General features: G+C 42.2%; 1 protein-coding gene across 4 annotated transcripts in view; it reads left to right on the top strand.

The window, feature by feature from the left end:
• Positions 1-22,839, top strand: part of Evl (Enah/Vasp-like) — a 149,191-nt gene that overhangs the window by 73,334 nt on the left and 53,018 nt on the right. For 3 of the 4 annotated variants that reach the window (XM_008825629.2, XM_008825627.2, XM_008825630.2), the window contains exon 2: positions 20,466-20,634. In XM_008825629.2, coding sequence (XP_008823851.1) covers positions 20,466-20,634 — 169 coding nt within the window. Of the gene's footprint in view, positions 1-1,986; positions 2,071-20,465; positions 20,635-22,839 lie in introns of those variants that run through there. The other variant, XM_008825628.3, reaches the window with a different exon arrangement.

The following is a 22,839-nucleotide window of genomic DNA, read 5'->3' as shown; positions in this document are numbered from 1 at the left end:
TATAGTAGCAAAGAAAAAAATGTAGAATAGAAATGTGATTAGTAAGAGCTCCAGATGTATGAGACAAAAATTAACAGAACTAAAGAGGGAAGCAGACACAGCTACACTTACAGTTGGAGATTTAAGACCCTTTTCTCAGCAACTGATAAAACATTTAGACAAAACCAACAAACGTATTAAGGACACAGAAGCTGAACACCTGCTTCCTGCTCCTCCAGAGGATCCTAAGTTCAGTTCCCAGCACCCATGTCCAACAGCTCACAGCTGCCTCCCATTGACACATTTGGCATACATTCACACAGGCACACATACACAAAGAAATAAAAGTTTTTTTTAAAAAAAAACAAAATGATTGCTGTACCCAGTTTGAGAAAGCAATTCCTTCCTTGTAATCATGATACACTGACCAGGACTGGACACATGTTGGGCCCTAGAATTCTCTGTACATACAAAAGGATTGTATCATACCATATAACAAGAGAAGTCATATTAAACACATATTCTGAGACCACAGTAAAAAATAAGTAGCAGCAGAGCAAGAACACCAGGGTTTGTTTTGTTTTGTTTTGTTTTGTTTTGTTTTATTTTGTTGTGGTCTTGAGACAGGGTCTCCCAGTAGCCCCAGGTGGCCTGGAACTCACTATGTAGACCAAACTGGTCTAGAACTCATAGAGATCTGCCTCCCTCTCTCTCTCAAGTGCTGGGATTAAAGGTGTGTACCACCACGCCCAGCTAACATCAAGTATTTTGAAAGGAAATAAAAATAAGTAACAAAACACTTCCAAATAATCCACAAATAAAAGGAAAAGGTCACATGGGAAAAACTCAAATACTTTAACTGGCAAAAAATGAACACCACAATATGTCAAAAATACGATTTGCAGTTGACACAGAAGTGTGTGTCTTTAAAAGCTTTGGAAATGTGTCTTCAGCATTCAGAGGGTACTCATCTCTTCAGTTAGAACTTTTATGCTGTTTTGCACAGCTGTTTTTCAGTATTGCAGTACTAACATTGTATGCATCACCTTGCAAACATATCCATCCATTTTACCCTCATCCCTTCTTCCTCTCCTCAGAGTACCTCACTGTGCATCCCAGTCATGAATATCCCAAGTGCTGACCTTACAGATGCACCATCACACCTACTGTATCTCCCAGAACTGTAGAGACCTACTGAAGACAAGTTCTGCTGTTCTTTCCAATTCTTTGTTTTTGGCTTGAAGCATGGTGGAGGACCCTTAGTGAATTTTCTGTAAATATTGAAGGAAAAATAAGGAATGGATCTTTATCTTCATGAAAATCCATGATGACAGGCAAAATACTTATCCCATTTTTACAGCTGAGGAAATTGAGACTGTGGTCTCAATAAATAAATAACAATACCAAATTTCCCATATTCTCAAATGTTTCTTTAAGCTTATGAATTACTGACTCCAGTGTCCCCATTAGAAAGAAGTGTCTCCCAGTTGAAATGCAAACTCTATTCTAGGATCAAATCATGAGCCTGTGCTAGCTATTATACAGCCCGCCCCCCCCCCCCCGCCCCGGTTCTCTAGAGGTCAAGCCAGGACTCAGTCCTGGCCACCTCCTCATAGGGGCCTGTAGGAAGTCAGCCATGCTGAACTTGCACTTTCTATGCCAAGTGGAAACCTAGACCCAGAACCTGAGGGACCACTGACCCAGACAAGACAGTAGAGCTGCTAGTGACCAGTGGAGCCAGCCTGGTCCCCACCTGCTGGCTGACTCTGTGGCCCTTACAGGAAGCTGTTAGAAGCTTGAGGTTGCCAGCCTCAGGCATTTCAGGCCTAAGCCGGCTCTCTCAGCCACCCACACTGGTGGGACCCGCTCTCCTTCTTGTTTCTCTATTTTCTACCTAGGTTTCAGTTTTTAGCTTGGGTTTGTTTCCCCTTTGTCTCTGGTTCAGCTTCCTTTTCCTGTTTGGTTTTAAGTAGAGTCTAAAATTGCTGTCTTCAGAGGGTCTGTGGTCCTCTGATCTACATAGCCTGGTAGAGCATAGGACTCACTTCCACAGGATTCCCTGTACAGCAGCCCTCCAGCCATGGCACCAGGGTGAGTACTGGGACCCAGAAGGGACAAAAGGATGTCAGGAGGAAATCTAGGAGTTTAATGTTGAAGGCTCTGTAGAGGTCATCTCAAGTCCCCTTGGACACCAGTCAATGATGAGAACATGCAGGGACTAGAGGGCAAGGGACTTACCAAAGTCACACAGCTAGTTGATAGCCTCACTTCCCTCTGCTGGTCTCTCCAGCCCCAGGCCTGTGTCTGTTGATGCCTGTGACAGTGAATGGCTTCTGAGTCAAAAAGGACTCACTCAGAAGTTAACCACCTATCTTGGAGGGTAGAAAGGCAGTTAGTTCTAAGCTCTTTAAGGAGAGTGTTGTTTGACTGAGAAGTGTGGGTGGCTGGCCCAGATATCTCTCCAGAATGGCGGCATGCAGCTTGTTTGCTGTGCCTGTGGAGCAGGATGGGAGACCTGGGCTTCTTTTACACTAGATACTGAATGATTATGGCCTAAAGAGAGACTTGCTCCTTCGCCACTGGTCCCACAGACCATGGAGCACTGTGTGAGCACCAGGTGATCGGCAAACAGGCTCTGTGTTGTGAATGCTCTTCCTAAAAATGAGCCTGTGATTTGGACACGAGTGTGCCTGCCTTGTAACTGCAAGAAAGATTGTGACAGGATAGCATTTTAACCTTAGATCTGGAACTTTTATTCCATCAACTCTTATAGTTTTGTATTACCACATAAAAAAATAATCCCTCAGTGTAAAATATTATTTCAGCTTGCAAAATCCTATTTTACCAACATCTTTTGACCCTCTCGATGGATGAGGAAGCTGTGACTGCCCCACAGCTTCCTGGTGGCTGAGAATGTCCTGAGGCCCTGAAAAGCTATGGGGCTTGTCCAAGGCCCACCTGGTTAAGGAGAAACTAGACCTGGAGCTCACTCAGAACCCTTTGCCCAAAGGTTTTCTCAGGATGCCACAGACTCCTTAGAGAAGTTTTGCACTACGCCACTGGAATGTGACAGCAAGTGGAGCCTGGCCATTGCTCCCATGCAGTCAGGGGAGCAGCCGTCCCCTCCTAGCAAACTCTCTGCTCAGCAGCTGCAGGTCTTGCCTCCAAGCTCATAGTCTGCCCAGGCCAGGGAAATGGGCAGGTTTTGTTGCTTGGGTTTTGATGGCTTTATTCTTGCTCTTCTACAGCCAGTTTTCTAGCATTTTACTAGTTTTTCTGTGGCTTCAAGGAACTGTAGGTGGAACTGTGAAGAATAGAATGCTTTCCATCCAAAGGTATGTTATTTTCAGTTGAAAATTACACTGTGAAAAGTTGAGGTGTTTTCTTCAGAAGTTAGTCTTCAGAACAGTACCAAAAGTAAATTGGGAGGATACACAGTAAGATTTTTAAAGGTCTTTAAACGTTTAGAAATTACATCTGGAAGGACCCTGGAGACTGTTGCAGTGGGTCTTTAGACCATCAGACCTCTAGCTGGCCACTTCAGCCAGAATAAATCTGCCCTAACTTCTTTTACACATGCCCTTGAATTTCACTGAGGAAAAGACCCTTTGTATCATTGTGGGTGGTGATGATTTTGAAGTTTGAATACTACTGAACTAGTCTGGCTCTGGAGGCCTAGAGCTGGGCAAGACTTGTCCTCAGTGAGTTATCAGCCTAAGACAAAAACCAAACTTTGCTGGTATCTCCTATCAAGACTGCCCTTGTCCGTGACCTGATGCTGATGTCTATCCTGGGGAGCCTCAGCACCCTCCATATGGGATACAGTGGTGTCTAGATCCCCAGTTACCCTGGCATCCATGGTAGGGCTACAGAGGGTTTCCCGTCACCAAAATGCACCTTATCAGCCCTGGCTTTGGCCACTTCTGGATCAAGAAACCTTTTCTGAGCACCTAGTCAAGGACTGGGCTCTGGAATTCTCTTGAAGGCTTTTTGGTACACAGAACACTCAACACCACTGTTTCATCTCAATCTCTCAGTAGTCCTGCAGAGGGCAGATACAGGGGAAAGGCATTTCCCTTCCCCTCCACAGGCTCGAGCTGGTAACTGAGCTTCTGAAATAAACAGATGGTGAAATGACAGATTTGTCCTCCAGGGAGATATCACATGAAGGCAAAGCAAGCACCCAATACCAGCGAGACACAAAACTGCTGTAGGTGCTACAGAGAGACAGCTGAGCCAGATGACCAGTCTGGTCTGCAGATACACTAGGAGCAAGGGAAGGGCAAACAGTCACAAAATCATAAATGAGAGCTAGAGGCAGAGCAGTGTGTAGACACTGGTGGGCCACCGCCTTAGCTGTCCCCCTAGTAGACACATTTTTTTTCTTTTTTTTCTTTTTTTTTTTTTTTTTGAGACAGGGTCTCCCTGTAGCCCCAGCTGGCCTGGAACCTGGAACTCACTATGTAGACCAGGCTGAGCTTGAATTCACAGAGATCCATCTACCTGCCTCTGCCTCTAGAATGCAGAAACATTTTCTTTAAGATTCCATGGGGGCATGAGGCAGACATGCAAACATTTGGAAATGAAATGGGTAGCAAAGAGGGACCACAAATACCCTTGAGATGAGAACAGTTTGGTGGTCTGGAGGAAAAGAACAGGGAGGGCCAAGCAGTGTGACTGTAGGAAAAATGGAGAGAGATGAGGGCCAAGGCCTTAGCACACAAAGCCTGCCAGTCACGTGAAAGAAGTTCATTTTTAGTCTTCTAGTTATGGGATGCTTTGGAGGGTGCTAAGGAAAGGGGAAGACAACTGATAGAAACCTGAGGAAGTTCACACTGGCCACTCTGGGTAATAGTTGGCACTGTGACAAGAATGGGGCAGAAAGACCTCCTGGGAGGCTGCTCCTGACATCCAGGTCAGAGGTTATGGACCAGAAGTGGAGCAGTGCAAGGTAGAGAGAGGTAGCCAGAGCCAGGAAAGATGCAGGAGGGATAGCCTGCAGGTCTTCCTGGTGTATTCCATGTGGAACGGGGCGGGGGTGGGGGGGGAGGAAGCACAGGAGTCTGACATGGCATAGGTAGGTTCCAGGAGGAGCAGAGCTGGAGAGCTGGCTGGAAAAAGTTGTGGGGTTTGGGCCCCTTACAGCATATGTTCCCATACATGATTGCACAAGCCTGACCTAAGCAGGAATTAACACAGTGAGGCCACAGGGAACACGACATGAATGAGTGACTTCTGGGGTGAGCAGCTCGTTGCAATAAATCCTAGTCTCTCTGCTGCCTTTATCATGTTTGGAATATTTTTTTTAGTTTTTTTAGATTAGTTGTTTATTTTGAATTTTTATTGAATTTTCGCAAATTCCATATAATACATCTTAATCATAGTTAGGCCCCCCATCCCCTATCCACAGCCCTCCTTGTAGACCCCCCCACTGGATTTTATGCATTGTGTCATATATATTAAGGCTTATCGAGCCACATTTGCGTCCCCAAATGTCTCATGATGTCAGTCCCTCCAACTAGAGCCTAGTCAACCTATTTAGAGTCACTCCCTTAAAGAAAACAAACTCTCCTCTACCACTGGTGATCAGTTGCCAATATCTCAACTAAGGTTGGGGCCTCTTACCTATTTCCCTATCTCTATGCTGGGTTTGTCTGGTTAGAGCTTGCATGGGTTTTGTGCTTGCTGTTACCATTGCTGTAAGTTCATATGAGCAAGTTCCCAGGAGCCTGTAAGACTCTTGTTTCCTTGTGGTCATCCACCACCCCTAGCTCTTTAACAATTTTTCACCCCCTCTTCCACAGTGGCCCCTGAGCCTTGGGTGACAGAGGTTTGGTATAGATGTCCTGTCCAGAGACAAGTACTGTACTATCTTATTCTCTACACTTTGGCCTATTGTGACTTTCGAGATTAATCACCATCTGTTGCACAAGGACACTTCATTGGTGAGGGTTGAGAGCTGCATCAACATTCTTTCTGCCCCCCTGTTCTGCTATGTTCCCTGAGCCTTAAGTGTAGAGATTGTGTTGTAGCTGTGTCACTTGGAGCTGGGCATCTCACAGACACTTGTGGAACTCTGTAATAGTCTCCAACTGCTGCTGCAAAAAAAAACAAAACAAAAAACAAGAAGCTTTTTTGGTGAGTGGTAAGAGGTTCACTTGTCTGTAAATAAAAGCATACATATTTAGAGTACAGTAAGAAATTGCATGGTCTAGGATGTGACAAAAGTAGGTTTTTCTGTAGGATCTATGACCTCTCCAGCCATGTATATTTGAGTATGTTTATAGTACCAAACATGAGATCCCTCCCATTGAGCAGGCCTCATGTCCAATTAGGCAGCTGTTAATTAGCCCAAGATAAAAGTGCCACTACTGCACCAATAGAGATAGTTTGCTGGGCAAGTTATTGTTGTGTTTATTGGGCTTTACAGTTGGGTAGGACCATTGATTGATTTTCCTCCCTTGGCAACTTGCATTGTATCCTCTGATACCAAGAGAGCTCGTCTTCAGGGGGTAGCTTCCAGGTCAGGTCCAGCTCAATTGCTCCAAGTCCTGTGTCTGAAGTATGTCCTGTCTTCAGCAATAGGGTCTTATCTTAAGTTCTGGGAGGTAATCAAGGGCTGTGGCAATAGCTTATGTTGTTTTGGGAGTCCCTTGGACTACCCTGACCAACAACTCAAAAGATTTCTCCTGCCTGGCACTGTGTTTTTTCATTATATTGCCTTCAGCTATGTAAATGCACTCATAGATTCTATATATTTTTCAGTAGGCTTTTGAACTAATACATTTCCCTCTGGTTTTTCATACCACCTAAATGTTATTTATCCTTCTCTCCCCCTCTATAACTCTCCCTCTTCCCTCCCCTGTTAAATACCTTCATTTTTTCTATTTTACATGGGAACATTTGCCATGGTTCCTTTCCATTTTCCTGATTCCTGTGGTTACAACAGGGTATATACTTACATCTAAGGATTTGTAGCTGAGATCCACAAATGAGAGAGAACATTCATTGCTTGTTTTTCTGAGTCTGTTATTTCACTTAATATAACAGTTTCTAGTTCCATCCATTTACCTGCAAATTTCATAATTTCATCTTTCTTTACCACTGAGTAGAACTCCATTGTGTACCACATCAGTTGAGGAACTTTTAGGTCTTGACCATTTCTCATCTGTTGTGAAAAGAGCAGCAACAATATGGCTGTACAAGTATCTCTGGTAGGATGAGTCCTTTGGGTATATGCCAAGAAATGGTATGACTGGATCATATGGTAGATTATTTTTAGCTTTTTTGAGTTCTTCACACTGATTTCCACAGTGGTTGTACCAGTTTGCAATCCCACCAGCAGTGGGTGAGCGTTCCCCTTTCCCCACATCCTCACCAGCATTTGCTGTCATTTGCTCTCTTGATCTCAGCCATTCTGATTGGGGAAGATGAAATCTTAAAGTGGTTTTGATTTGCATTTCCCTAATTACTAAGGATGTTGAACTCTTTTTAAGGTATTTCTTAACCATTTTTTATTTCTTCTTTTGAGAGCTGTCTTCAGATCCATAGCCCATTCTTTAATTGAATTATTTGTTTTTTGTTTTCTTGATTCTTTGTTGAGTTCTTTGTATATTCTAGATATTAATCCCCTGTAAGATGTATAGCTGGTGAAAATTTTCCTCTTCACTTGATTGATTGTTTCCTTTGCTGTAATGAAGCTTTTTAATTTAATGAGGTCAGTCTTTGACCTTAATTCCTGAGCAACTGATGTCTGATTTAGAAAGTCATTTAATGCACCTATAGCTTTAATTAATTAATTTGTATGTGTATGAGTATATGCCTGCAGGTGTGTAAATGCACCCATGTCATGCAGTACCCGCTAAGTACAGAAGAGGATGTCAAATCCCCTGGAAGTGGAGTTACGGACTGTTGTTAGCCAACATCTGGGTGCTGGGATTCCAACCCAGGTCCTCTGCAAGAACAGCCAGTGCTCTTAACCACTGAGTCATCTCTCCAGCCTCTCCTGCATCTGTATCTTGTAGAGTATTACCTATGTTTTCTTCTAACAGTTTTAGTCTTTCAGGTTTCACATTGAGACCTTTGATCCATTTGGAATTTGACTTTCGTGGGGGGTGAGAGATATGGATCTAATTTCATTCTTCCACATATGGAGATCCAGTTTTGCCAGCACTGTTTGTTGAATATGCTGTCTTTCTTCCAGTGTGTTCTCAGCACCTTTGTCAAATATTAGGTGGCTGAAATTATGTACATTCATGTTTGGGTCTTCTATTTTGTTTCATCAATCTGCATATGTTTTTGTGCCAGTACCATGCTGTTTTTATGACTATAGCTCAGTAATATAGTTTGAGATCTGGTATTGCAATCTCCCCAGCATTGCTCTTTCTGCTCAGGATTGCTTTGGCTATCTGGGGTCTTTTGTGATTCCTATTTCTAGGAGGTTTTTTTTTTGTTTGTTTGTTTTTGTTTTTCTATTTCTGTGAAGAATGTCATGGGAATTTTGATTGGGATTGCATTGAATCTATGAATTGATTTTTGGATGATCATTTTCACACTATTGATTCTGCCAATCCATGAACATGGGAGGTCTTTCCATCTCCTTTATCTCTATTGATTCTGCCAATCCATGAACATGGGAGGTCTTTCCATCTCCTTTATCTTCCTCTATCTCTTTCTCTGAAGATTTAAAGTTTTCAGGGAGAACGTCTTTAACATCTTTGGTTAGGTTTATTCCTAGATATTTTTGAGGCTATTATGAATGGAAATGTTTCCATGAACTCTTTCTCTGATTGCTTGTTATTGGTATATAGGAAGGCTACTGATTTTTGTAAATTTTTCCACTTTACTAAAAGTGTTGAACATTTCTAGAAGTTTTCTGGTGGAATTTTGGGGATCTCTTATGTATAATATATTATTTGCAAGTAGGGATACTTTGACCTCTTTAATTTCCTTTCATTTCCTTTTCTTGTCTTATTGTGCTAGCAAGAGTTTCAATCACTATATTTAAAAGGAGTGGGGAGAGTAGGCAGCCTTCTCTGGTTCCTGATTATGTTGAGGCATGTTCCCTTCAGTACAATTCCCTGTAGGACTCTTATCATGAATGCATATTGGAATTTTGTCAAAGGCCTTTTCTGTGTCTATTGAGATGATTATGTGATTTTTGTCTTTTAAGTCCATTTTATGATTTATTATGTTTATTAACTTACATATATTGAACCATCCCTGATCTCTAGAATAAAGCCAACTTGATCATAGTGGATTATCTTTATGATGTGTGTCTTTAGGCAATTTGTGAGTATTTTGTTGAGATTTTTTTGCATCTAGGTTCATTAGGGTATGGGCCTATACTTTTCTAATTTTTGTTGTGTCTTTACCTGGTTTGGTATTGGAGTAATACTGGCTTCATAGAAAAGGGAATTCTCCCTCTGTTTCTTTTTGAACAAAGTATAATAAGTTTTTAAAGTATTCATTTATAATGTTCTGGATCTTTTTAGTGTCTTATGATGTTTCCCTGTTTGACTTTGATTTTGTTGGTTTGGATTTGCTCCTTCTTTCTTTGGGTGAACTGGGGCTAAAGGTCTGTCTATCTTCTTTATCATTTCAAAGAACCAGCTCTTAGATTCATTGATTGTTTGTATTCTGTTGTTTTTATTTCATTGTTTTCTGTTCTGATTTTAAATATTTTTTTCTTGTTTGTTGAGCTTGGGTTTGGTGTGTTCTTTGCTTTCCCAGATTTTTGAGTTGTACCATTAGGCCATTTGTGTGCTTTCTGATTTTTTTTTTCTTAATGTAGGCACTTAGGGCTAGAAACTTCCTCCCTCTTAGGACTGTTTTTAATGTGTCCCAGAGTTTTGTTGTGTTGTATTATCATTTGCATTTAGTTCCAGGAATATTTTTCTTTCTTTCTTGATTTCTTCTTTGACCCAGTCATCTATTCAGGAATGTGTTTTTGAATCCCCATGTGTTTCTGTAGTTACTGGGACTTCTTTTCCTGTTGATTTTAAGCTTATTGCATTTTGGTCAAATAGAATACATGGAATTATTTTTTTCTATTTATTAAGATTTGTTTTGTGCCTCAGTATGTGGTATATTTTAGAGAAATTTCCTTTGCTGCTGAATAGAATGTGTATACTTTGGTGCTTGGGTGAAATACTCTGTAGATGTCTGTTAAATCCATTTGATGCATGATATCATTTAATTCAGATGTCTCTCTGTTTATTTTTTGTTCAGTTGACCTGTCTTGGAGAGAGTGGGGTACTGAACTCTCTAGTAATAGTCACCTACTATTACTGAGTTGGAGTTTTTCTGTGCCTTGAAGTCCAGTAGTACTGTTTTTATGAAATTGAGTATGCCACAGTTTGATGCATATGTGTTTGTGATTGTAGTATCTTCTTAGTTGTTCCCTTGATCAGAACAAAGTGGCCTTCTTTATCTCTTCTGGTTGATTTTAATTTGAAGTCTATTTTGCCAGATATTAGAATTGCAACAACTACTTGTTTCTTAGTGCCATTTACTTGGAATATTTTTTTCTATCCTTTCACCCTAAAATGGTACCTATCCTTGAAAGGAAGGTGAGTTTCTTGTAGACAACAAAAGGATGGATTTTGCTTCTTAATCCATTCAACTAGTCTGTGTCCTTTTAGTGGGGAGTTGAGGCCATTGATATTTAAAGTTATTATTGAAAGATGTATATTGGTTACTGTCACTTTCTGTTTGGTTTTCTTAGTCTTATTTTGTTTCCAAAATTATACATTTATTTATTTTTGTTCTGTAACCTCTTGAATATAGTCACTTCTTTCTTCAGTCCTTTGTGTTGGCTTCAAGTATTCTCTGTAGGGCTGTTTTGGTGGACATGGATTCTTTCAGTCTATTTGTTTTTTAACTTTTATTTTTTAATAGTTTTTTATTTTGGTTTATGTTTATGAGTGTGTTGCCAGCATGTATGTAAGTGTACCTGTGTCGTGCAATGCCCATGGAGGTCATAAGAGGGCGTTAGATTCACCTGGAACTGGAGTTACTGGTGGTTGGCTAACCTGTAGGTTCTGGGACTCGAATTCGGGTCCTCTGGAAGAGCAGCCAGTGCTCTTAATCACTGAACCATCTCTCCAGCCCCTTAGCCTATTTGTATCATGGAAGATTTTTCTCTTCCCTTTGTCTATAATAGACAGTTTTGGTGGGTAAAATATTTTGTGTTGGCATCTACAATCATTTAGAATTTGGAATACTTTGCTCCAGGCTAGTTTATATTGAAAAGTTAGCTGTGATTCTAAGCCAGGCATAGTAGCGCACTCCTTTAATCCCAGCACTCAGGAGGCAGAGGCAGGTGGATCTCTCTGTGAGTTCGAGGCTAGCCTGGTCTACATAATGAGTTCCAGGCCACCTGGTGCTACAGGGAGATCCTGTCTCAAAAAGAAAACAAAAAAAATTTTATATGTATAAATGTTTTGCCTGAATGTATGTAAGTGTACCCATGTTGTACAAAGCTCACAGAGGCTAGAAGAAGGTGGTGGATCCCCTGGAACTGGAGTTAGTTACAGATGCTAGTTAACCGCCATGTGGGTGTTGAGAATCAAATTGAGGTCCTCTGGAAGAGTAGCCAGTCCTCTTAACCACAGAGACATCTCTCCAGTCCCACATTGCTATATTTTTAAAAAATGTTTCATAATCTTTGCTTAAGTAGTCCAGTTCTTCAACTTTATCATGCAGTCTTGATAGCCTGTTTTCCATTTGATTCATTCTGCTTATAAGAGTTTTTCCTGTCATTTCAAATTGGTTTATTGAGTTTTTTTATTCCATCTTCATTTCACCCTGTTTTCTTAGATATTTCTATCTCTTTCATGAATTCATTTTTCAAGTCCTCAGTTGTCTCCGTCACTCCATTCATCTGTATATTTGTGTTTCTTGAGTATCAGTCAGGACTTTATTCCTGTCCTCTTGAGTTCTTTGTTTGTGTGTTCTTTAAAGTTGTTGAATTCTTTGATCATGTTTACTATTGTTCTTTTAAATTCTGTGTCCTGGGATTCCTCTGGGCAGTTTTCATTATAAAAAACTTCTAGAGATTGGTGGGATTTAGTAGGGACATACGATCATGGTTTTTCATATTTATGTTTTTTACGTTGTGATCTGAGCATACGGTGTGTCCGATATGAAATTCTAGCCTTCCCTTGTTGACTTGAAGTTTGGTTCTGTTTATATTGTTAATGTAGCTTGATGGCCTCCAGAAGCTCACAGTCTCAGGGCATGAAGCTCACAGTCTCAGGGCATGTGAGCTCTAAATAGCTTTAATGAATGCTCTAGAGTGATCAAAAGCACATAGGACCTTGGAATGGGACCAGATGTGGAGACACACCTGAAGACAGGGGCTGCTCCAGGAGCAGTGTGAGACTTGGGTGTATGTCTGTGTTAATCAGAAGAGAACAATACTGGTATCTGTATTAGCTCTGGCTTGTTGATGAGAGCACCTTCCACGGGGCCTGGTATTTTCCCTCCTCACAGTACTCTCTTACACCCGTTTTGCAGCGTCTGTTGGTTTTTTTCATCCTGGATCATAATCTTCAGGGCAGATACGTGTTCAGAACTGTGTGCCTTACTCTTAGTGGTTGTCAAACAAATAAGAATGAATGGATAGGCATTTCCTCAAGGAAGTGACACTTCACCTGAGCATTGAGAAAAGGTAAGAATAAGACCTCTCGATGTAAGAAAGAGAATACCTCTTGGGAAATAGTCTTCCTGATTACCTGAGTGACAATGAAGTCATTTTAAATGATCCCCATGTCATAGGGATGCTTTTCCCACCAAGCCCAGCTTTACTGCCAGGCACAGCCTTGCCTACCTCACTGGTGTATTAGACAGGGTGTGGGCAGCATCACTTCCAGGAAAGCAAGAAGAGAAATTCCCTGGGACTAACCCAGGAATCTTCCATGTTGTCCTAGATCTCCAAGAGGAGAAGAGAACTGTTTCCTACATTCTTTAGATTAGCACTTAGGGGAGCAGCAAGGGGACTGACAGGGCTCAGAGAAGGAACCATCTCAGATGGGGACTTAGGGAAGGCTTTTCAAAAAAGTGGTAAAATGTCTCTGAACTCTGTATGGATTAGTGAGAATTGCTGTGTCAACTAGGCTGGAAAAAGCATCCTGGTCAGAACAGAAAGCTAGGGCAGAGGAGCCACAGAGAGCAAGACCTGTTAGAGGCTGTATTTCCACAAGACTAGATGGGGGAAGGGGCTCAGCTGGGGATGGGTAGGAAAGACAGAATGTGAAGAGCTCTCAGGGCCTGCCAGGAGCGGGATATGACACTCTTCTGTGATGTGTTTTACATGATGACATGGTATACATCTTTATTTTCCAAATAACCTCCCAGGAAGATGAGGAAAGAGGCAGGAGAGATGATGCAGATAAAGACATGAGAAACAAAGAGGCTAAGTCATGTGTCTGAGGTCATAATAGCAGTAAGTGTGGCAAGGTTCCCAGTGAGGGAAGCAGCCAGCAGGCATCTGCCTTGAGTAAAGTTCTTTCTATGACCTTGTGAAAGGTATATTGGGACTCACAAGACTGGAACCCAGAGATAGGAAAGCATCCAAGCAGCTCTCATGATGGTCTAGATGAGAGATAGCAAAGGCTTAGAACATTGGCAGCAAGGAGAGAGAGAAAGGAGCAGACCTGAAATATGTTTAGAAAGTCCAACAGCTGGCCTATTGGCCGCAAAGGACGAGGTGCAAAGAGGTAAGTGACTTCTGGGTTTCAAACAAGCCCTGGGTAGGGGTTGTTGCCATTTCTTGAATTGAAGGACAGTATAAAGGTTTTCTGTTTGAGCATGTTGAATTTTGAGGTATCTAAGGTACAGCCAGTAGTTCAAAATATAGTTCTATAGCTTAGAAAGAGGGTCGAGATCAGAGATTCACCAACACGGGATTTGTCCACATACTGATTAAGAAAACACTGGTCATGGATGGAAGCCACGAGGAGATTCCTTCTAGGCCTGTCTGCACCAGAATCAGCAAGAACCTGCATTCAAATAGAGACCCAGACTCCACCTGAGGCTTGCACTGACTCAGGACCTCTATAAAGAGGGATCTGAGAGCTTGTGTTATAATAAGCACCTTATGATCCTTACACTATGCACAGTTTTGAGAGCCATGGGCATGGAGTGAGAGAAGAAATTGGAAATAGTTCACACTTGGGAAACATCAAGTTTTAAGGTAAGCTTTAAAGTGGAGTTTGTTTGAAATAGGGACCTATTTGAGAGCATGGTAAAGGCACACTTGCTTTTGCAAATGATTTCAGAGATTGTTGGACCCCTCAGGCTTTACCTTGGCTCCAACTTAAGAACCCCTGATGTAAGATGAGTGTGAAATGAAACTTGAAGTAGGCTGAAAAGGAATCACCCCAGAAATACTAGAGAACCAGGAGAGGCTTTGAAAACTAAAGATGTCATCAGTGTTTGGTTTGCCAGGAAAAGTCATGTGCCTGAGGAACATCCATGTGTCATCAGGGACAGAAGCCAGCTCCAGTGGAAGCTTCAGAGAGTTGAAGGACTAAGGAAAGCTTGCTGGAAAAAAGGAGCTGGAGGGGAGCCCCTGGGAGTAAGGGTCAACGTCCTGCTCAAGTCTGCCCACAGGTGTTTATTAGCTGTGTCCCCTGAGGCAGTTACTGTGAGTGAAAGATTAAATTTATTAAAAATGAGATGGCAGTAGGGTGACCACACCATGCTGGTGTGTCTGGAACTCCCTGAGTTTCAACAGGAAATGCTCTGCCTCCTGGAAAGCCCCCAAGTCATGGACTGGTTAGGGAGATGAATCAAACCACCAAAACAGTGGCGTACGCTGTTTTGTCTGACAGAAGCCATTGAGTCAGGGCATTAGGGCTGGGCAGGATCACTGTGCCAGTTCTGGGAGAAGAGATTGGTCCTCTTCTCCCCAGTAATAGGTCCACACGATAGAGAATGTGACTCAGAGAAAAGCAGTCTGCAATCTCTGGATGTTCATTTGACCCAGAGAGCCAGTCTCTGCCCTGGGCCTGGTTCTGAACCAAGCAAAGATATAACTTTAGAGAAGACAGATGGCCTGGGCAGCTAGCCTCTCTTTGTATGATTGGCCACCCTCATAGTTGTAGTTTGCTGACTCCCAAACCAGCCCCTGGTGAGAAAAAGCACTGCAGGTAACAGATGCTGTTAGCTAGTAGCCCCTCATTGTCTCAGAGATTAAGTGGGGTAGTAGTGCGGATGGAATGTTTCCATTAGCACACGGTCAGAAGTGTGCTTTTGTCCCCACAGTCCTAGAGCATTGTTAAACAATTATTACTGTGCAAGGGGTGCCGGGGATTGGCTTTACCAAGAGAAAAGTAGTTTAACTGCCCAGCAGTGAAAGGACAAAGCATGTACCTTTCTTTCTTTCTTCCTTCTCACATAGTGCCTGGCCTTGGGCAATGAAATGGGCAGAGCTCTGTGAGTACTGGCCATTTGTCTAGAGAGCTTCTTAGGTCATCGGACACCCTTCAAGTGCAAATAAGGAAAATGAGGCCCAGAGTAACACTGTTTATCTCTAAGTCACAAAAAGTACAAGTTGGGGGGCTTCCTCCTGCTCCGAGTTTCCTGCAGCCATCTGCATCGGGGCTGGGCTCTGCTTTTCAGACTTTGCTCGTGGCATGGCCTGGAAATGGCAATCAGCCCAAGAAGCCCAGACCCGAATCTGCCCTGAAGCTGGCTGACTCCTTGGCCTCCCCTGGCTTGCAGAAGGGAGAAAAAGAACAAGAAGAAGCAATTGAACATATTGATGAAATACAAAATGAAATAGACAGACTTAATGAAGAAGCCAGTGAGGAAATTTTGAACGTAGAACAGAAATATAATAAACTCCACCAACTATTTTTTTTCAAAAGAGGTCAGAATTGATCGCTAAAATCTCAGATTTGGGGGTAACAACATTTGTCAACCATCCACAAGTGTCTGCACTGCTTGGGGAGGAGGATGAAGAGATGCTGCATTATTTGACCAAAGTTGAAGTGACAGAATTTGAAGATATAAAATCAGGTACAGAATAGATTTTTATTTTGATGAAAATCCTTACTTTGAAAATAAAGTTTTCTCCAAAGAACTTTATCTGAATGAGAGTGGTGATCCATCTTCAAAGTCCACAGAATCAAATGGAAATCTGGAAAGGATTGGACTAAACACCCAAGTCAAACACAGAATAAAGCCAGCAGGAAGAGGCAGCATGAAGAAGCAGAGAGCTGCTCACCTGGTTCACTAACCGTTCTGATGCCGGTGCAGATGAATAAGGAGAGGTCACCAAGGACGACATCTGGCCAAATCCCTACTTGGTTCCTGATATGGATGATGAAGAGGAGAAGGGGAAGAAGGAGGAGGAGGAGGGGGAGAGGGAGGAGGGAGGAATATTGATGAAGAAGGGGATGAGGATGAAGAAGAGGATGTAGGAAAAGATGACTGAAAGAAAAGAACACTGATGAACTCCAACCTTTTTTAAAAAAATTTTCTTTTTTAATTTCCTCCAGTTCCTGGGAGCACATTACACTGTGTCTCTATGTGAATATGAACAGTTAGCATTTACCACCATGTACCTGTCTACTCTCTTGTTTAAAGAAAAAAAGTTTTTAAAAATGGCTCTAGAAGGTCAGCAAAGGGTAGATTTGAAATATTTGAATGGGTTAAGTGGGCATTTTGACAACATGGCTTCTCCTTTGGCATGTTAATTGTGATGTTTAACAGACATCCTTATAGTTTAAAATGGCACTTTAAGAAATATTTTATTATTTTTATTTTATGTGTATGTGTGTATTGCCTGCATGTAGGTAAGTGCACCCGTGTCGTGCAATGCCCGTGGAAGACAAGAGGTTGTCAGATCCCCTGGAACTGGAGTTACGGACAGTTGTTAGCTGCCGTGTGGGTGCTGGGATTTGAACCCAGATCTTCTGCAAGAACAGCCAGTGTTCTTAACCACTGAGCCATCTCTCCAGCCCCTAAAATGGCACTTTTAAGATAAACTTACCTCCTCATGGTGCCCTGAGCCCTGCCACTCAATGGGAGAATCAGCAGACTCTGCAGGATTCTACTTGGAATTGACATTCTCTATTGTAATTTTTTTTTAATCTTTTTGTTTTTACTGGAAAGGAAAGAAGATAATGCTCAGTTTTAAACGTTAAAAGTGTATAAGTTGCTTTGTTACAATAAAACTAAATGTGCACACACACACACAGTACAATTGGAAGCTTTCTTTGGAATTGTCTTGAGACCACTCAGGGAAACTACAGGCTCACAAATACCTTTACAAAAGCCCCAAATGGCAATGGAATTGGGCTGCTTGTTCTAAAAAAAAAGCCTTCTGCCAGGAAAGAGGCCCCTTCCAACAAGCACATGCATGCACACGTAGTTAAGTAGTAGTACAATCATATAAAAGGAAGCCTGTGAGAGATGGAGACCTTGTGAGAATCGTCAGAGCCATAGAAGGTGAGGAGCTCTGAGGCCATGTCCACACAGGCTGCATTATATGGGGTTGTCGAGAAGGAAGTAGAACAGTCTTTATCTAGTGAGGATAACTTTGTATGTGTATTTAAAAATATTTCATTCACCCTTTTATCTAGTAAATAATATCTCTTTAAAGAAATTATCAATTGAATTTCCTCAAAGGGTAACTAACTTGGACATAGTAAGTTCACAGTGCCCATGGTGTGTGTGGGTAGTACAGTTTGCATTCATCCAAGTAAAGATGTTGAGAAGGCAGCTGAGCAGAGAGAACGAAGAAACGACAGCTGGTAGCAGTCAAGATTTTATGATGCACACATACTATCTCAGAGGCATAATAAGCTCAAGTTAGCAAGATAAGTCACAAGTAGAATAAGTGTATTTTCTTTCATTTAGATCTTTCTAGCAGCAATAAAAATGAGAGACAGAAAAGCACCATTCAAATGGGAGAGAGGAAAATAGGGTGGTTAACCATAAGTTTAATTTGAACCTAAAGTGTTAAAAACAGCAAAAAAGAAAGAAAATAGGAACTTGTGGCTTATAATTACAGTAACCAAAATATCATTGGTGCTGAAGCATCTAACACATGACAGTACAATACATGTGCTCTCTTTATGTCACCTCTCTTCCTAAAACCCCTGGATAACATGTGTGGTACCCCAGGTATACTACACCCCACTGAGGGCCTGCAACTCTGCATACCACATGCAGCTTTGTATAATGCATGTAGCTCTCTACATAACACATGCAGCTCTGCATACCATATGTAGCTCTGCATACCACATGCAGCTCTGTATAATATACGCAGCTCTGTAATGCATGTAGCTCTGCATACCACATGTAACTCTGCATACCACATGCAGCTCTGCATACCACAAACAGCTCTGTATAACACATGCAGCTCTGTATAATGTATGTAGCTCTCTACATACCACATGCAGCTCTGTATAATGCGTGTAAGCTCTCCATACCACATGCAGCTCTATATAACACATGCAATTCTGCATGCCACATGCAGCTCTGTATAATGAATGTGGCTCTCCGCATACCACATGCAACTCTGTATAACACGTACAACTCTGTATAATGCATGTAGTCTCTACATACTGCATGGTTCTTGCCTCTGCCCCTGCCTGGGCTGCCTGTCCCCTCCATCTAGATTCCCATATCTGCTTTGTCTAGGGGCTAAACACCTTCATCTTTACCTTTCCTTCATCAAGTCTCCCCTGGCTCCCCCAGCCTCTCCTGGCCAGGTTAAGGTTATAGTCATTGGTCTGATTCCCTGACTGTGAGCTCTGTGCAGCAGTGGCCATCCTATTCATCTGTTTGATGACTCATTGGTATCTGTGCCAAGGCTAGCACATCATGCTCCATCTTAAGACCCACACAACGGAGGAAAGAGTGTGACAATAAGGAGTTACTGATATGGCAAAGGGCAGTTTTTATCAAGGAATAAAGGATAAAAAGACCAAGATAAGACCAAGATGTTTCTTCGGTGGTCCAGTGGAGTGACAATCCACAATGCTCTCTGTGATTGAGAGCAGTGAGTGGAGCATCCCCACGAAAAAGGGGGGATGTGTAGATTGAAGGTATTTGACCATGAGTGAGCCTCTTAGGAGAGTGCCCAGTCATTCAGAGGCCTGGTGTGCATTGTCAGGGCTGTTTATTGAACATGAGGGAGAGTTGGATTAGATCATCTAGGGCTCTAAGTGTCTCTACTGAGCACTTACTACATACCTGCTGTGTGCATCCTACTGAAAGGTCTATACCCTGGACCATCCACAATATCTAAACCACAGAGGTCTAATCTTAAAAAGCACCATTTCTGTCACCCAGGAATACAGTGCTGGGGACAGGGCATTGTTCCAAATACTTTGGTTCCCTGCCCTTTTAAGCTTGGTATAGTGAATGTGGCCTACTTAGTCTTGACGTTCTGATTATCTATCACTGTTCATTTTGCCTCTTTATTCACTGAATGGTTGGGTTTAGACTTTGTCTCCAGTTCACCATCATCTTTATGTGGTCTCCTTTCTGATAACTGGCATTCTCCACTCCTGACAGCCACTTCTTACCTTTCAGTTTGGGAATCCTCAGATGCTTCCAACTGATAACTTATGTTCAGGATTCTTGGGCTTATATATAAGTAAGTGAAGAGCCAGGGGGCTTGGAAACGCTGCCTCCACCACTGGCAGGTGTCTGTATTCATTTTAGTTATGACATTTTACTCTCCAGCAGTAGCTTCTGCTTCTTTCTGTGGTATTCCGAACAGACGAGGTTCCTTTGCTAAGTGTCTTCAGCAAAGTACAGCCCAGAACCCGTGTGTTTTGATAACTGTTGCTCTGTTTTCTAGATCACCTGACTACCCCACTGTCTGCACAGCTTGTCTGATGATCTGTTGTCATGGTACTTGTACTTGAGCATTTTGTCAGATGCTGCAAAAAATTCTCTGTGTGATGTACTCTAGAGTTAGGAAGAACTGGGTGGAAATCTGAAATTCCATCACTAGATACTATGTGAACCTGTGTAAACTCAAACTCTTCCAACTCTAAGCCTTTCTTTCCTCATATTAAAAAACAAAACAAAAAACGGGTAGTAAGTTGGCTATGTCATAGGCTGTGAGGCAGAAGTGCTTAGATGCATTGTCTTATTAGACAGTTGGCCAATTGATAATTCCTCTCCCATTCAATCGCACATTCCTCCCAAAGCAAAGCTGGGAGTCTCCCAAGCTGTTCAGTTTGGACAAATCCTCCTCTCCACTCTGCATGGTCTTTGAAGAATAAACTTGTCACCTTCCAGCACAACCCTGCTGTAGACAGAAGTTCTGGCAAGTTTCTTTATGTCAAGTCCCCTTTCAGAAAAGGGCAAAGCCAGTTCCAGCTACCATAACTGAGCCTCTCTCTGAATCTACCTTCTCTCTCTCTCTCTCTCTCTCTCTCTCTCTCTCTCTCTCTCTCCCTCTCCCCTCTCTCCTCTCTCCTCTCTCCTCTCTCCTCTCTCTCTCCTCTCTGTAGTGAACAGAGTATCTGCCAAGCGCGGGCTTCCGTGATGGTCTACGATGACACCAGTAAGAAATGGGTACCAATTAAGCCTGGCCAGCAGGGATTCAGCCGGATCAACATCTACCATAACACTGCCAGCAACACCTTCAGAGTCGTTGGGGTCAAGCTTCAGGATCAGCAGGTGAGTGCTGCAGTCACAGGTCAGACCCCAGACCCAGTGCTGGGAAAAGAGGTCCTAAAAGGTCACTGTCTTTAGGAATGAGACCGGGATTCACATGTGAGCCCTATAGCCTCATACTCCAAAAATATGAGACTGAAAGCAAACTATTTCTTCTAAATTTCACTGTTCACATCTGTCATATGGAAACAGTAATCAACGTCTTGCCTACTTCACTGTGTTTGTATCAGATTAGAATAAAATAATGTATGTGAAATGACTGAAAAATACAGTATCCATGGGCTGGAGAGATGGCTCTGTACATAGACCACTTGCCACTGGAGCATGAGGACTGGAATTTGGATCCCTAGGACCCATATAAAAAGGCCAGGCAGGCATGGTAGATACCTGTAATCCCAACACTCGGAGGCAGAGACAAGGGAGCCCCAGGATGAGCTGGCTAGCTAGCTAGATTAGCCAGAATATATAAGTTCCTGATTCAGCAAAAGACCATTCCTCCATAAGTAAAGTGGAGCATGAGCAAGGAAGACACCTAACACCTGCTTCTGGCCTCCGTACTCACATACAAACATACATACATGCATGTACACCAAACATACAAGAAAAAGAAAAATATACTGTACAGGTGTTTTAGTCTCATTCTATACTTAACTATCCATTTGTGTCCAATGGTAATATTGCTATTAAAGTTTTGGGTTATACCCCCTAAATCTGCTTTGGAGAGAATACTAAAATGCCTGGGAAAGCAGGATTATTTTCCTCTCTAGTGTATATTCTGGACAAATCAGCTGAGGCAGTTTGTAGTATACCTGACAAATACTTGTGCAGTTATAAGTATAAGGTGTATCTGCCCATGTCACCAGCATTACACAGCCAAGGTAAAGTAATCTAATGGAACACAAACTGATGTCAAAGCGTGGAGATGTTGTCTGACTGCAGTGGCCTTGGTAAAAGTGTCAGTACTTTCTGTCCTGCTGCCTCTGAGAGATTGACCAGGGCATTTTTAGCAATGAGGTTAGAAGATCTGTGGTTTCATGGTTATTTAAAAACAAATTTAAAAAAAAAAGCACTTGACTTTCTGTTCTTCCAGAGGACCCAGGTTTGAGTCCCAGCACCCACATGGCAGCTAACAACTGTCTGTAACTCCATTTTCAGGGGAGTCAATGCCCTCTTCAGATCTCCAAAGGCATTGCACGGCACGTGCTTCACTTACATACACACAGGCAAAGCACTCACACACAAAATAAAAATAATAATTTTAAAAAATAAATAAAACCCTACTTAAACAGAGTCTTCTGGCAGCTTTGTGGTCAAGCTTTGGCTAAGTGAGCAGTGGGTTCCCCACCATCTCTGAAGACAGGCATCAGCAAGTCGGTAATGAAAAAAGAATCTTGGAGTTCTGTTTTTACTGTGTTGCCTGTTGGATAGGTTTGTGCTTTGGCCAAAATAGCCCTATCGAGTTTCAGATTCAGTGGGTAAAAGGGACAAACCTACTTCAGGACTCCTGATATGAGATTTGTCTAACCTTGAATTCTCGATATCTTCAGAGCCATTTCTTTCCCTTGTTGACAAACTAAGTGATATCAAGATTTTTCTAGAAAACTTCCTTCTTTGACATAAAGTTCATTAGCTGATATAGTTCCTAAATCATATTAGGTACCCGTAAGTGGTTGCTTCCCCCACATCAGACCTGAGGCTGGGAATATTAACTCAGAGCTTCATGTGTACTAAGCAGGGGCCTCCTGTGTGCTAAGGGCCTCATGGGTGCTAGGCAAGTGCTCTACCACTGAGCTACTGCCACAGCCCCTTGACTGATTGCTTCCCTTCACACTTTGTGGTTACCCATGAACCTCCAGAACTGTGAGTAGAATAGAACTTTAAAAAATAAAGTTAGGCTGCTTCTGATACTTCAAAATAGTAACAAAAAATGGACTAACTTCATAGGCATATGGGGGAAAAGGTGCTATGTGTTACATTGTTACCCAGGAGGCTAGCTAGCTTTTTGGTGAAATTTTGAGATGTCCATTCAATCATTAGGTAGAGGTTTGGGCCTCAAAGTGTTTACCAAACTATAGCTTCTAGTTTTTATATCCTCATAAATAGCGTAGGGCCAGGAAGATAGTTCTCTACCATTAAGCTTCTTTTTTTGTAAAGGACCCTTAAATTATTTTTATTCAGAGACCTTAAGAACATGTTAGTTGCAAGGCT

The sequence above is a fragment of the Nannospalax galili genome, unplaced genomic scaffold (genome assembly GCF_000622305.1).
Source record: "Nannospalax galili isolate Female #2095 unplaced genomic scaffold, S.galili_v1.0 scaffold188, whole genome shotgun sequence".
Lineage (NCBI taxonomy): Eukaryota > Metazoa > Chordata > Mammalia > Rodentia > Spalacidae > Nannospalax > Nannospalax galili.
Note: the sequence above shows the minus strand (reverse complement) of the source record. Positions and strands in the feature narration are given on the sequence as shown.